This window comes from Patella vulgata, chromosome 3, assembly GCF_932274485.2.
Source record: "Patella vulgata chromosome 3, xgPatVulg1.2, whole genome shotgun sequence".
Taxonomy (NCBI): domain Eukaryota; kingdom Metazoa; phylum Mollusca; class Gastropoda; family Patellidae; genus Patella; species Patella vulgata.
In genome coordinates, this window is record NC_065881.2 from 74,088,478 (window position 1) to 74,102,047 (window position 13,570).

At 37.6% G+C, this 13,570-nt stretch overlaps 1 protein-coding gene across 3 annotated transcripts; it reads left to right on the top strand.

The window, feature by feature from the left end:
• The first annotated feature begins 1,114 nt into the window (after positions 1–1,114).
• Positions 1,115–13,357, top strand: LOC126815997 (dehydrogenase/reductase SDR family member 1). Of its 3 annotated transcripts, none has more exons than XM_050542115.2 (10): positions 1,115–1,228; positions 1,549–1,685; positions 2,189–2,250; positions 3,124–3,267; positions 3,667–3,746; positions 3,932–4,064; positions 4,595–4,717; positions 7,268–7,343; positions 8,294–8,374; positions 12,150–13,353. In XM_050542115.2, the coding sequence occupies exons 2-10, from the start codon at positions 1,577–1,579 to the stop codon at positions 12,281–12,283; spliced, it is 942 nt and encodes a 313-aa protein (XP_050398072.1). In that variant the 5' UTR covers positions 1,115–1,228; positions 1,549–1,576; the 3' UTR covers positions 12,284–13,353. The 3 variants fall into 3 exon arrangements, with proteins under 3 accessions (XP_050398072.1, XP_050398075.1, XP_050398071.1); XM_050542118.2 differs by lacking the exon at positions 1,115–1,228 and adding an exon at positions 1,242–1,400 and having other exon boundaries at positions 3,932–4,010; positions 12,150–13,357; XM_050542114.2 differs by lacking the exon at positions 1,115–1,228 and adding an exon at positions 1,246–1,400 and having other exon boundaries at positions 12,150–13,354.
• The last annotated feature ends 213 nt before the right edge of the window (positions 13,358–13,570 follow it).

Below are 13,570 nucleotides of genomic sequence, written 5' to 3' on the forward strand. Positions count from 1 at the left end.
TATTCGACTGAACTATTCGACTGGTTTATTCGACTGAATTATTCGACTGGTTTATTCGACTGGATTATTCGACTGAACTAACTGACTGGTTTTATCGACTGGACGAGGCCACATGAAAATGTCAAATACCTTATCCCCCCCACCCCCGCCCCACCCCATCCCCTTTCTTCGTTCATATCATATATAGGGACTCTATTCTTTTCGAGGCGGACAAGGACAGCTGTCTAGTCTTTCGGATGGGACGAAAAACTGAGGTCCCGTGTATACATTGGAGTGGACGTAAAAGATCCCTTTGACAGATGGAATTCGATATAAGAGTAGGCCGTAGTGCCGCTGTCCGGGCAAAATTTCCCTCATCGCACAGTGTATGGCGTATGCCCGTCTTCATTAGCCCAGTTCCAAGCAGAACAAAAGGACGTTGAACCCCCATTTCATTTCTTTTCATTTCTTGAAATTAGTTGGGAAGCCCCCCGGTCCCTACCCCATGCCCCCGGCTCCTTCAGCTATGGCTACGAGCATGATTTGCTACTATATTATCTTAGCCCGCTGCCACCGCTGCTTAATATTGAGCGACTTGTTTATTCGACTGAAGTATTCGACTGAACTTTTCGACTGGTTTATTCGACTGGATTATTCGACTGAACTAACTGATTGATTTTATCGACTGGGCGAGGCCACATGAAAATGTCAAATACTGAAGCGACTAGATCCCTCCACACGGTTGTTTTTATTCCGAAGCGACTAGATACTATGCTGTCATCAGTTTTATGCATCGGACACAGACTTAATTCAAGTTGTTTATATTAGTACGGCCATTGTTTTCAGTTGATGACGTCAGTCGTTGACCCTTAACCCTAGATGACGACCTTACTCGCAAAGAGAGGTCAACACGTTGTTTAGGGGATTGCTATTGGAAGGAAAATCTCAATAAAGTTGTGACTTCAACTGTCAGATTTGAACTTGGGGGAAAATAATCAAAATAGACAAAAAACGATGTAATCATATTTGAGTTAGTGCGTTTTTTATTTCAGTCAAACAAACTATTCCCAAATTTTAGCCCAACCATCGACCGAGTTTGTTGACTGGAAATTCTAGTGGTACTTAGGGGTAATTGAGATCAGTGAACATGTTATCATTGCTGCAGGATTGTTTTGTATGGGAGAAAAAAAAACCGAACGGTATTATATGTAAACAAATATGCGTCAAAGTGTTAAACTCATTGATAAAGGTATTACTAAGTCTCTAACTTATCATTGAATTTGAAAACACGAATGTTGTGATCTTACCATCCCAGTTTCAGAATTGTTGAAGTTGTTGGACTGTGCTGTTGGAGTATCTTAAAGGCTCAAATTCTGACTTTTATCCGAAATCATTCAACAGATTTCAGCCATAATAAGTAGGTATGTTTCCTGGCTGGCGCTTAATTCGATTTGAAAGTATAGGGGCTAGATTAGGTAACTTAAAAAAGTGTAGATTGAGATGTTATTAGATCTTTGCCCCAAGCATGATTTTATAACAAAGGTTGAGTACACCCATGTTATTTTTCAGATAAAGTAATAGTTTGAGATACATCAGTATGAAGACATTAGTAGGTAAAATCTGTATTGTAACTGGAGCTACAAGAGGTATAGGTAAAGGTATAGCTCTACAGCTAGGAGAAGCTGGAGCAACCGTCTACATAACAGGTAGGCATACGCTCTCTCTTTCCTGTTGGGGAGCTGTGGCGGCTCAGTGAGTAAGATGATGGCTCAGTAACCTGGAGGTCCCGTATTCAGTCCCTTCGTTGGCCGAGAAAGTTCATCAGGATTTTCTGGGATGGTTCCTCCCTGTCAGTGTTGCAGGACCGATGGCCTGCAGGGCAAGGGACCACCTATAGTTGTGTGGATGGCACAAAAAAACGAGGTCCCGAGTACACGATTGGCATGTACGTGAAAGATCCCTTGGCAGTTGGAATTTGATATAAGAGTAGGCTGTAGCTCCGCTTTCATGGCAAAACTTCCCTTAATGTACGCTGTCATATGCCCGTTTTCAGTAGCCCAGTAGGATGTTAAACCCCATTTTATTTCATTTCATTTCTTTCATATTGTCCAAGGGATAGTTCTTTTCTTTTTCCAATATGAACCAGTTTGTGCTCTTGTTTTCAGCATATAGTCGATTCATGAATTTGTTGATTTATTATTATTTGTAGGTCGAACTTTAAATCCTCCGGATGATCAAGTTGGAGGAAGTCTAAGAGAAACAGCCAAAGAGGTATGATGCATATTTAGGTCAGCGGAGTAAGACCACAAAATTGTCAAGATTTAATAGACTTCACATTCAGATGATGACTTTTTATATCCTGGATATGCAAAACAAATTTATTATTGGTGCCACTACCATTCAGAATGAAATATTAGTTTCTAGAGAGCAATCTTTGCATTGTAAATATGGTACACTTTGTAAGACAATAATTAATTTATAAGTAAATTTTGTCTTATCATTAAAAAATTATACCCTAGCAAAACAAAACAACTGCCCAAGTGTACCTTAACACTTATTGAGAGATGTACACTACTCTTCTTTGATTTCAAACTGCTGAGGGTTCTTTTACAGACACACCAATGTGTACATAGAAACCTGGTGTGGACTGAGAAAGTTTCTCAGGATTTTCCACCCTGTTTTCCCCATGTTACAGCCTGGCAGGAAAAAGCAGCTAGTCATTTGGATGGGACAAAAAAAATAAAGGTTCATGGATACCATTGGCAGTTAGAGTAGGCCCTTAGCACTGCTTGGAGGGTGGGGAGTGGCATGCATTTTGCATCGTAAGGTCTCTTATTGAGTCGAGTGGTGGATTTCGATTTCCCGCTTGTACATGACAAGCAGTAGGGTCGCCTGTCCAAGCTCGTGTTTTTTCTCCAGGTCCTCCGGTTTCCTCCCACTTCTAAAGAACCCTATTATTGAAATAAAGTTGAACCATATGTTAGTCCTGAAATGACTTGGTTTGTGTCGAGTGGAGGTTAAACCCCATTTCTCTCTCTTTTTCTAGGCCACATTTCCATCATAACACACTGCATGGTGTATGCCCATCATCATTAGCCTTTCTAGAGACCAGTCATACATCGATATTATGTGTATTTATTTCAGGTTGAAAACAGGGGAGGTAAATGTATACCAGTACAATGTGATCACAGTAAAGATGATGATGTTGTTAAACTATTTGATAAAGTTAAAACTGAACAGGATGGAAGACTGGATATCTTGGTCAATAACGCCTACTCTGCTGTAAATGTAAGTACAGTGTTGATTGTCAGTCTTTAAATCTGGAAGGGTGGAAGTGTATTGACATATAATTATTTTAAAAATAAATAAGGTGCGTCTTCACATCCACTGAAAGATGTAATGACCAAAATCTAGTTTATTTGCAGGCAGGGTATCTAATTAATCCAAAGTTGTATGGTGAAGCCAGAATAATCCCCCGTCACCCCTACCCCCCTAAAATGCACGAAGACAACTGTCTCTAGCAGTTTTGTATTACTGTTTTAGCTTAGTAGCTGTTTTTCCATGAGTATGTGTTATGGCAAAGTTGGATATGATGACAAAACTTGCTCAAAGGAATTCCTTAGAATGATCCACTACCGGAATACGTCAGTAGTGGAACCATATCTTTAAATGTTGAATATTTTTCAGGCAATAATGGATAATCTTGGACAGAGATTTTGGGAAAATGAACCAAACATGTGGGATGATGTTAACAATGTTGGTTTGAGGTAGTCTAAATATTGTTGATATTAAAATCTATTGAATACTGAATGGAATTGAACCATTATTAAACTGATATTCCTTTTAGAGATTCAACTTTCAAAATGTCTTACATGACAATCAGAGACTTTAATCTGTGTAATAAATGAAATATTGAATATTATATCAAGGTAGAGAAATTATATATTTACAGGAACCATTATATCTGTTCAGTTTATGCTGCTAGAATGATGGTGGAAAGACAATCTGGATTAATTGTCAACATTTCATCGGTTGGTGGACTAATATATTTTTTTAATGTTGCCTATGGTGTTGGTAAAGCTGCCGTAAGTCATATATTGTTTTCTATCAGAAAATGTGTAACTGATGTATTATATAAGATTATATCAAATTCTACAATTATTTATATAGGAACCTTGACTAAGTTGGATCATGAGAATTTGCTGCTCAGGCTAATTATAGATGAGCAGTTTGATTGCTTGATGCTTTACAAAACGATAAATCTACAGTTAATAAATACATGTATGTGTCATCTAATTATTTTGGGATTGACGCAGGGACATCAGCCTCACTGTTGGCTTGTTAAGAATATATTTGTTTTACAGTGTGATCGTATGGTTTGTTAAGAATGTATTTATTTTACAGTGTGATCGTATGGCTTGTTAAGAATATATTTGTTAATAGTGTGATTGTATGGCTGTTAAGAATATCTTTGTTTTACGGTGTGATCATATAATGAGTATATTTATAATGCGCTATATCCATAAACCAAGTTTATGCTTAAGTTTATGTTAAGAATATATTTTTGTTTTATAGTGTGATTGTATGGCTTGTTAAGAATGTATTTATTTTACAGTGTGATCGTATGGCTGTAGATTGTGGATCAGAATTAAAGAAACATAACGTAACATTTGTCAGTTTATGGCCAGGTCCTGTGAATACCGAAACTATTTCTAAACACATTGATAATCCTGAACTGGTGAGTTGTATAGTGTTAGAAAAACTGTCATATCAAATACAATCTGATAAATGAAATAAAATGTGGGTTTAACGTCCTACTGTTCTGCAACAACTGGACTAATGATGTCGGGCAATCTGATAAAAGAAAAGTTATTAATTCTGTTCACTAGATTGCATTGAATGTGACCAGTATCAAATTGAATTCGGAGCCACGGTGGCTAAGTCGGTAAGATGCTAGCTAGCTTGCCTGGAGGTCACGTGTTTGATCCCTGCATCGGGCAAGAAAGTTCATGGAGATTTTCCGGTGTATTTTTCACTTGTCAGTGGTGTAGGACGCAGAAGAGCCTGACAAGGACAGCTGTCTAGTCATTCAGATGGGATGCAAAACCAAGGTCCCTTGTACACATTGGCATGCACGTAAAAGATCCCTTGGAAGTTAGAATTCGATATAAGAGTAGGCCGTAGTGCTGCTGCCCAGGCAAATTTCCCTCATAGCACACTGTATGGCGTATGCCTGTCTTCATCATATTCCTGAAGCGATGGCCCGAGAAATCCCTCTCTGACCATTGCTGGATTAGCTTCTGATACTTGCGCTTTTTGAGGGAGTGTGTCTATTCTTCCCCTTCAATCAAATCTACCCAAAAGCACGGCAACATGACAGCCCTTCGTTTAATCAGAGGTCCTCCTTAAAACTTTTGACAGTGATTTAAGGTATTAAAACCGGTGAAAGTGTTATTCGTCTCAAAACAATATTGTTTACATTATATGCACAGAGTAAAAATCGTGTTGACAGCCTTGTTTGTCACACAATTAGTTTTTCTGCAATATCCTGCTATGCACTGGTTAATTGGACATAATAAAATCGTGAGTCATGACGTAACGTTATGTAAAGATATTTGGTCCAACGTGGAGCTATGTTTGGTATTCTTACGCAGTTAGCAATTGGTTGTTAATCGGACTATTGACCAGTCATAATTTAGATCAAGAATTTGCTTTGTTTATAGCAGTGAGTAGTGGGATTAGCCGTAATCAAACGAAACACTGCGAGGAGTATGGTCTTCATTAGCCAAGTCGGAGCAGATAAGTAGGATGTTAAATCCCATTTCATTTCATTTCATCAAATTAAATTCATTAAGAAATTAAGTGCAGGAGACAGCATGAAAGATAATTTTCATTATTTAAAGAATTGAGAATTGCTAAAGAGTAAGTATACCTTGCACTGGTCAATACTAAAATCCATTCGAGGGATTTTATATGTTAAAAGTATTTTATCAACCTCAATTCAGAAGATGGAGCAACTGTTAGTCATTTTTAGCACAGAAGTGGAGAGAAAGAGAGAGAGAGAGAGAGAAAAATGGGGTTTAATTTTGGGACTAACATAAGGTTCAAATTTAATTTCAATAATTTGCTTGTGCGTAGGGGTCTTTAGCAGTGTGAGGAAACTGGAGGACAGACGACCCTACCCCTTGCCACGTACAACCGGTTTGACAGTGTGAGATGGTTCCTGGTGTGTGATTAGAGTTTAGCGCATGCGCAGTTGTAGGAGTCAGCTCACACCGTTATGGACGCAGTGTGCATTGACTCCCCGTGATAGGATTTTTGCTAAGATTTTCTTACGATCAAATCGGTTTCTACACTATTATCTACCAATATTTACAGTATTACTAACTGGAAAGGGTGTCGAGTTTCTATTGTTTGTTTATTTCGATAACTGAAATACAACTTGACGACCTTTATTCGAAAATTTAATATAAAATAATTGTCCCTTGTATAAATGCCGAGTATACATTGTGCAATTTGCATGCATGTTTGAACCCAAATTTACAAGGAGTATCTATTACCACTTTCTTTTCTTTGTATGGAATGGGGTGATAAATATATATTCATGTTCAAGAAATGGGTGTTTCAGATTTGTGTCTTTGTGTCGCTAAGTATAATCCTATTGTTTCTATCTTTCACGGAACTGCTGAAGTCGAATCTTTCTTTCTTTTATACCTGTGATAAATGAAGCCACAGGAATATCAAAGGCCTTAATCTGTCTTTGGAGGTGAATTAATTGACAATTTCAAGCCAATCATCAATTTGTATGGTTTCCACTGATCGTACGTGTAGCCTAATGCCTAATCACTAAAAAAACCACGGCAACAAATCACGAACGATAGATGTATCAATTTTAAGTCAATCAACTTAGATTCGTTGATAGTGTGACAAGTATGTTTATTAATGACAAAACTCTAACCATATACGTAATACTTTTTCCTGAACCGATCAGTGATCAGGAACCATCTCACAATGCCGGAAGTAGATACAGCTGCGTTGTTAATGCAAACAACTGTTTTGGACATGTGCAAGTGCCCAGGAGCAAACACACACCGGGAGTCAATTCAAACTGTCACACCAGGGAATCGAAACCACGCCAGTTGACTCAATGACAGACCTTATGATACAATGCGCACAGAAGTATGAAGTAATGGTCTTTTATACATACCTCAATACTTTTCAGAGCAAGTTTAAAAACATTTTTGGAGTATGATGGAATAAACTTTCGATGTATCTCAATACTTTTCAGAGGAAGTTTAAAAAAGATATAGAAAATGGTGAGACAGTAGAATATGCTGGCAAATGTATTGTTCATCTTGCAAATGGTGAGTCTACATTTTTATGCCGTCCTCACCTGTAAAGATGTGAATACATTAAATAGAAGAAGGTCCACATATTTCTATATTCTAACAGTACATAGATAACAATACTTTTAAAAACTTTCTGGTTACATCAGGTGGAATCCTATTAAATTTATGAATACATTGATTATAAATCTGAGTAATCACCCTGTTTTGTTGAGTTTCCTGTCACATGTTGACTTTTACAGCATGTGGATTTGTTGACATTGCTTATAGAGTTAGTACAGGTAACCGCTGCTGGAGGAAATATTAAGGGGCCTAATAGGCATCTGTTTTTCTTTTCTCAGGACGGAGGGGCTGACAAGGAAAGCTGTCTAGTCGTTCGGATGGGACGAAAAACCGAGGTCCCGTGTACACATTGGCGTGCACGTAAAAGATCCCTTGGCAGTTGGAATTCGATATAAGAGTAGGCCGTAGTGCCGCTGTCCGGGCAAAATTTCCCTCATAGCACACTGTATGGCGTATGCCCGTCTTCATTAGCCCAGGTTAGGAGCAGAACAGTAGGACGTTAAACTCCATTTCATTTCATTTCATTTGTTTTCTTTTCTTATGTCACTGCATTCACGTTGACATTTTGGATGATTTGTGTTGTTTTGTGTTTATATTGGGAAGCTTACAATGTATATTGAGTCATTTGCAATATATATTGGGAAGTTTGCCATGTATATTGGGAAGTTTGCCATGTATGTTGGCCATTTGCAATGTATAATGTGCGACATGGAATGTTTTTTCGTCTATTTCAGTGTATATTGAAAACTCTTTTTAATTTAGATTTTCAACAATACCGAGGTAATTAATCATGTATGAATTTTGAATTAGTTTTACAACAGACTTGAATATGGAGGCTGTTTTCGTGTAATAAACCAAATGTCATTAGCAGAATTTGTTTTTAAAATGTGATTTATTTTTTTTAGATCCAAATATCATTAAGAAAACTGCTCGTATTTTGTTAACAGCTGAGTTGGGGGATGAATATGGTTTTGATGATGTCAATGGTAAACATATTTATGTATTAAAAACTTTTACTTTCGGTTTGTTTACTTTTTAACTGAGGGGTGGGTGTGTTCTCTTAAGAACTTAAGTTCTGCATGCAAGTGAATTATTGAAAATTAAGGTATATACCATATGTTAGTCCCATAATGATTTACTTTGTGTGGATAAGATATTAAATCACTTTCCACTTTCTCTGTTTTTATCAACAATATTGGAAAGTGCAGGAGGACCACACTACACACAAACAAAACTGATAAGCCAAACCTTCATATAACAGAATATTTTATTGGTCGAAAGTTACTTTTTGTCAACAGATCGTAATACTCACTATTTTACGACAATCACAACTTTTAAGGAACATAATGAGTTTACGGCCAGTTGATTTCCAGGTCGCAACCTTTTCTCTTTCCAAAGGTTAAAAAACCCACTCAATTTTGGCTAAACCCATGGAATTATTGTTGTCTTGTCAAAAAGTACAAGGAACCTAGAGAACAAAGTAAATATTTGTTAGCAAAATATTGATACATGTATTTAAGAAATTGACATATTAAAAATGCAAATATAACAATATTAGACAAAATTGAGGAGAAATGGACATGGTAGAAATCTTTATTTCTCACTGTTAGTATTTATTGACTGATTGAGAAATGATTTCAGACGAGTTATTTGCCCCTAAAATTGATAATCTCCCTTATACATGTAATATGAACTAATAGGAGATGCTCTATTGTCTGTTCGGAACGTCTCCAATTGACAGAATTGAAATCGAGTGAAGTGGAATTCAGTCCCATCACAGTTCATGGCGTAATTAAACAGACCCATATTTTCTTATGCAGTCCGTGCATACGTTGTAGCCCAAAACCCCCTTTTTCACTCTTTGTCACTATTTTGAGGATTGAGTTAATTCAATTTCGGAATGTTGAATTGAGTATCCCCATTGCCTAATTAAAGAAATTATACTCAGTCTCAGCTTAATGACAAGCCTGGAAATAAGGCACCTGTCACAGACAATGTCAGGCACAGATTCGGGCTTTGTCAGGCACAAAGCCTCTGGTGCCTGTCATTTTGTGTGGCACTGATTTGTCTTTTTATACGTCCACATTCATAATGTGAACGTATTATGCCGTCGCCCCTGTCTGTGTGTGTGTGTGTGTGTATGTATGTATGTGTGTGTGTGTGTGTGTGTGTGTGTGTGTGTGTGTGTGTCTGTGGTTCGCCTACAGGGCGCAATTCTTCATGGATTTTCTTCAAACTTGGTATACTTATTCCTTATACCCCAAGGAAGATCCCTATTGTTTTTGGTGCATGCCCGACCCCCCGGGGCAGAGCCACGCCCATTTCTAGTATTTGTTTGTTTGTCGTCTACAGGCCACATTTCTTAACTAATAATCTTGAAACTTTGCATACACATTCTTTGTACCCTAAGGAACATCCCTATCGTTTGGGGTGCATGCCCAACCCCCAAGGGCAGAGCCACGCCCATTTTCTTTTCGTGTGTCTTTGTGTCGCCTACAGGGCGCAATTCTTACTGGATTTTCTTCAAACTTGGTATACTTATTCCTTATACCCCAAGGAAGATCCCTATTGTTTTTGGTGCATGCCCGACCCCCAGGGGCAGAGCCACGCCCATTTCTAGTATTTGTTTGTTTGTCGTCTACAGGCCACATTTCTTAACTTATAATCTTGCATACACATTCTTTGTACCCTAAGGAACATCCCTATCGTTTGGGGTACATGCCCAACCCCCAGGGGCAGAGCCACGCCCATTTCCCATTTTCTTTTCGTGTGTCTTTGTGTCGCCTACAGGGCGCAATTCTTACTGGATTTTCTTCAAACTTGGTATACTTATTCCTTATACCCCAAGGAAGATCCCTATTGTTTTTGGTGCATGCCCGACCCCCAGGGGCAGAGCCACGCCCATTTCTAGTATTTGTTTGTTTGTCGTCTACAGGCCACATTTCTTAACTTATAATCTTGCATACACATTCTTTGTACCCTAAGGAACATCCCTATCGTTTGGGGTACATGCCCAACCCCCAGGGGCAGAGCCACACTTTATATACTTATTCTTTGTACCCTAAGGAACATTCCTATCATTTGGAACATCCTTATCATTTGGAGTAGGCCCTACATGCCCAACCCCCAGGGGCAGAGCCATGCCAATTTTCTTTTTGTGTGTCGCCTACAGGCCACAATTCTAAATCGATCATCTTGAAACTTAAAATACATATTCCTTATACCCTGAGGTTGGTCCCTTTTCTTTTGGGTGCATGCCCGATTTTGGGGAGATAACTCCATTTAACAATGTCAAACTCCATTTAACAATGTCAAACTGACGTGATATGCTTTAAATAGTTGTCACCCATGTAACATTCGGGTTTTTGTGAGTGGTTTCTGAGAGCCTTTGTTCAACTTATTTTTCAGAACGCTTTGTAAGTGTTAGAAGTATTTATACCGGTTATTTGTTGACGTTTCAAACCACCGTTTTCTCCCCCTTTCCTCCCACTGCTAAAGACCTTTTGGTACTGCAATGACAATGTCTCTCTCTCTCTCTCTCTCTCTCTCACACTAAATAAATTATAAATTCATGTAACTGCAAGTACATGTGCGTTTTCAGGATGTACATTTTTAAAAAGTCTTATGTTTGGGTGTCATTCGTTATTATAATTTAGTACCAAATTTATTATTAATAATTTTTTACTAATATTCTAATCTATTATCGGGTGTCAGTAGTTTAATTTAGTTTAATATTTCTGATCAAATAAAATCATTAATTTGTAAATTTTAGTTCATATATTTCGTAAACCTTTCGATAGACCTGAAGTCATAACCTACTATGTGTTCTAAAATCCAAATAAAACAATATTTCTATGGCAGTAATCAAATTTGGGAGGTTCATTGTCAAATCAGGAATATCCCTTGAACTTATAGGTATGTTATCTTGGAATTTGGCATACGTATTCCTTATAGCCTATGGACGGCAACTATTGATTTTGGTGCATGATCCGACCATCTTTGGCAGTTTTTGTTAATATTTTGTCTGTAAATACTCTAAAGGTTGCAATATATTAACAGACTTTGATCCAATTCGGCATGATCCATCATAGGGTTGTACCTATTCATATTGATCCATGTCCAACAGCCAGGGGCAGAACCACGGCCAATTTTTGTGTTTGTTGTCTACAGGCGGGAATTCTGAATGGATCATTTTGAAACTTCGCATATTTATTCATTTTACTGTATGGATAGCAACTATTCATTTTCGTGCATGCCCAAACCCCAGGGGCGATGTGGTGCCCAAACCCCAGGGGTGATGTGGCACCTATTTTTTGTTTATATTTAGTCTGTAAATTTGGCAAAACATACCCAACGCCTAGCCTTCTTTGCCTCTTGTCATATTACAGTCGTTGCAGCCATTTCATACTTCATTCTCTTCATATTTATCAAAGTATGAATGTGGACGTATATTGCAGCGGTAGCGATGCTCTCGTTTATTGATATTATTAATACATGTCCGGCACCAAGTTGAAAATATCAGGTACTATCTCATTAATGCCTGACATTTTGTCAGGTACAACTAAAACCCTTATTTCCAGGCATGCTTAATGTTATTTTTACAAGCACCTGTGGTCATAAGAGGCCCAAAATGCATGTTAGACGTTAATTGAGTGACAACCAAACAAACAGAACAAAATAATATGTAATTTTAATAAGATTGAACAATTCTAGTCTTTACAAAATTATTTTTTCACTCTGTTTTTTATTTTTAATTTTCAGGGAGACATCTGCAATCTTTCAGACAAGTAAAATATCTGTTGCAGCAAGGTGGAGCTGGTTGGATAGCTCCGTTTATTCCTGGATTTATTAAAATACCATACTGGATGTTAACTTTGGCTTCTAGTAAATTCTAAATATGCGGGTCAAGATGAAAACTTCTGCGAGATAAGAAAGAGATAATTTAATGGCAACAAACGTGTTTTCTTCTGTTCCAGTCTATGAATTCAGCAACTTCAAAGTGGTCTAATATTGCCTAATTTAGGTGACTGACTCCAATTCCAACCAACCAATTAATCGTTTACAGTCCACAGGCATGGGACTGTCGAGAGAAAATTTAACTCCCACAAACACGTATTCCAGCCATTCAAGCCTGTGAATACTTCATCTTCAATTTGGTCCAATATAGCCTATCTTAGGTGGCTAACCTGAATCCCAAACAACCAATCAATCGTTGCAGGGTATGAGGGTCTCCTAGAGAAAATTTTGAAAATTTAACCCTTGCAAATGCATTTTTCTGCTAATATAGCCTGTGAGTTAAGCAACTTCAAACTTGTCCTATTGTTTTGTAACGTGATATTCCACTCTATGCCAACCTGAATTCCAACCATCCAATCAGACTGTTGCAGCTGCATTCACAAATAATAATCGATGCTCGAAAAATATCACACAAAGTAAAGTGGCTCCAGACAAAATGTTTCATTCCATAGTCAATGCTGTACAAATTCGTGGTATTTAAATATACATTATGCAAGAGCAAAATCGGCCTATTGTAGGTCTTTCTTTAGGCCTGAAATGTTATAAAAACTATTAATTAGACATTAATTAACTTATCCAGACCATAATCAGCTCTCGATGTCAAGGCTTGCCTGCGATATTTGTTGGATTACAGTCCGATTTGCTGCAAAACTTTCCTTCGTGATTAACGATTAAATGGATAATCAAGACTATTAGTTTTGTCTTATCGACTTCAGTAATGATGATCGAGACTAAGCGGAACTTTCATCCGCTTAGTTCTCGGTTCATAGTGGATCAATTTGACTGAAATTTTCAGCAAGTTGCCTTTACATTATGTAGTTTTTAACTATTATAGTGATAACTGCCAACTCGTTATCTAATCTCCCATAATGTATCTTTAATAAAAAGAAAAGTAAAATTAGTATTTTATTAAATTTTGAGCACTTTATTTTGCCAACTAGATCAAATAATAATTTTTGTTTTCACAGATTGCCTGAAAGTAAAGAGGGCAGCTGCCCCCCTGACTTGCACACCTATTTTCTTTATTTTAAGTATTTGTCTATTAATATTCTACTTAGTCACAAAAATATCCAAGAACTAGTATACAGACCTACAATACAGACAGTTTGAGGCAGTCTGATGATTTGTGATAGTTACCCCATGGGTTGTTGCCTTTGGCTTGATTG

Bases quoted from the DNA above. Each gene is read 5' to 3' on its own strand.
- LOC126815997 (XM_050542115.2), top strand. From the start codon at position 1,577: ATGAAGACATTAGTAGGTAAAATCTGTATTGTAACTGGAGCTACAAGA. The intron at 3,747-3,931 runs GTAGTCTAAATA...ATATATTTACAG, and splicing joins GTTAACAATGTTGGTTTGAG to GAACCATTATATCTGTTCAG. The intron at 4,065-4,594 runs GTAAGTCATATA...TTTATTTTACAG, and splicing joins ATGGTGTTGGTAAAGCTGCC to TGTGATCGTATGGCTGTAGA.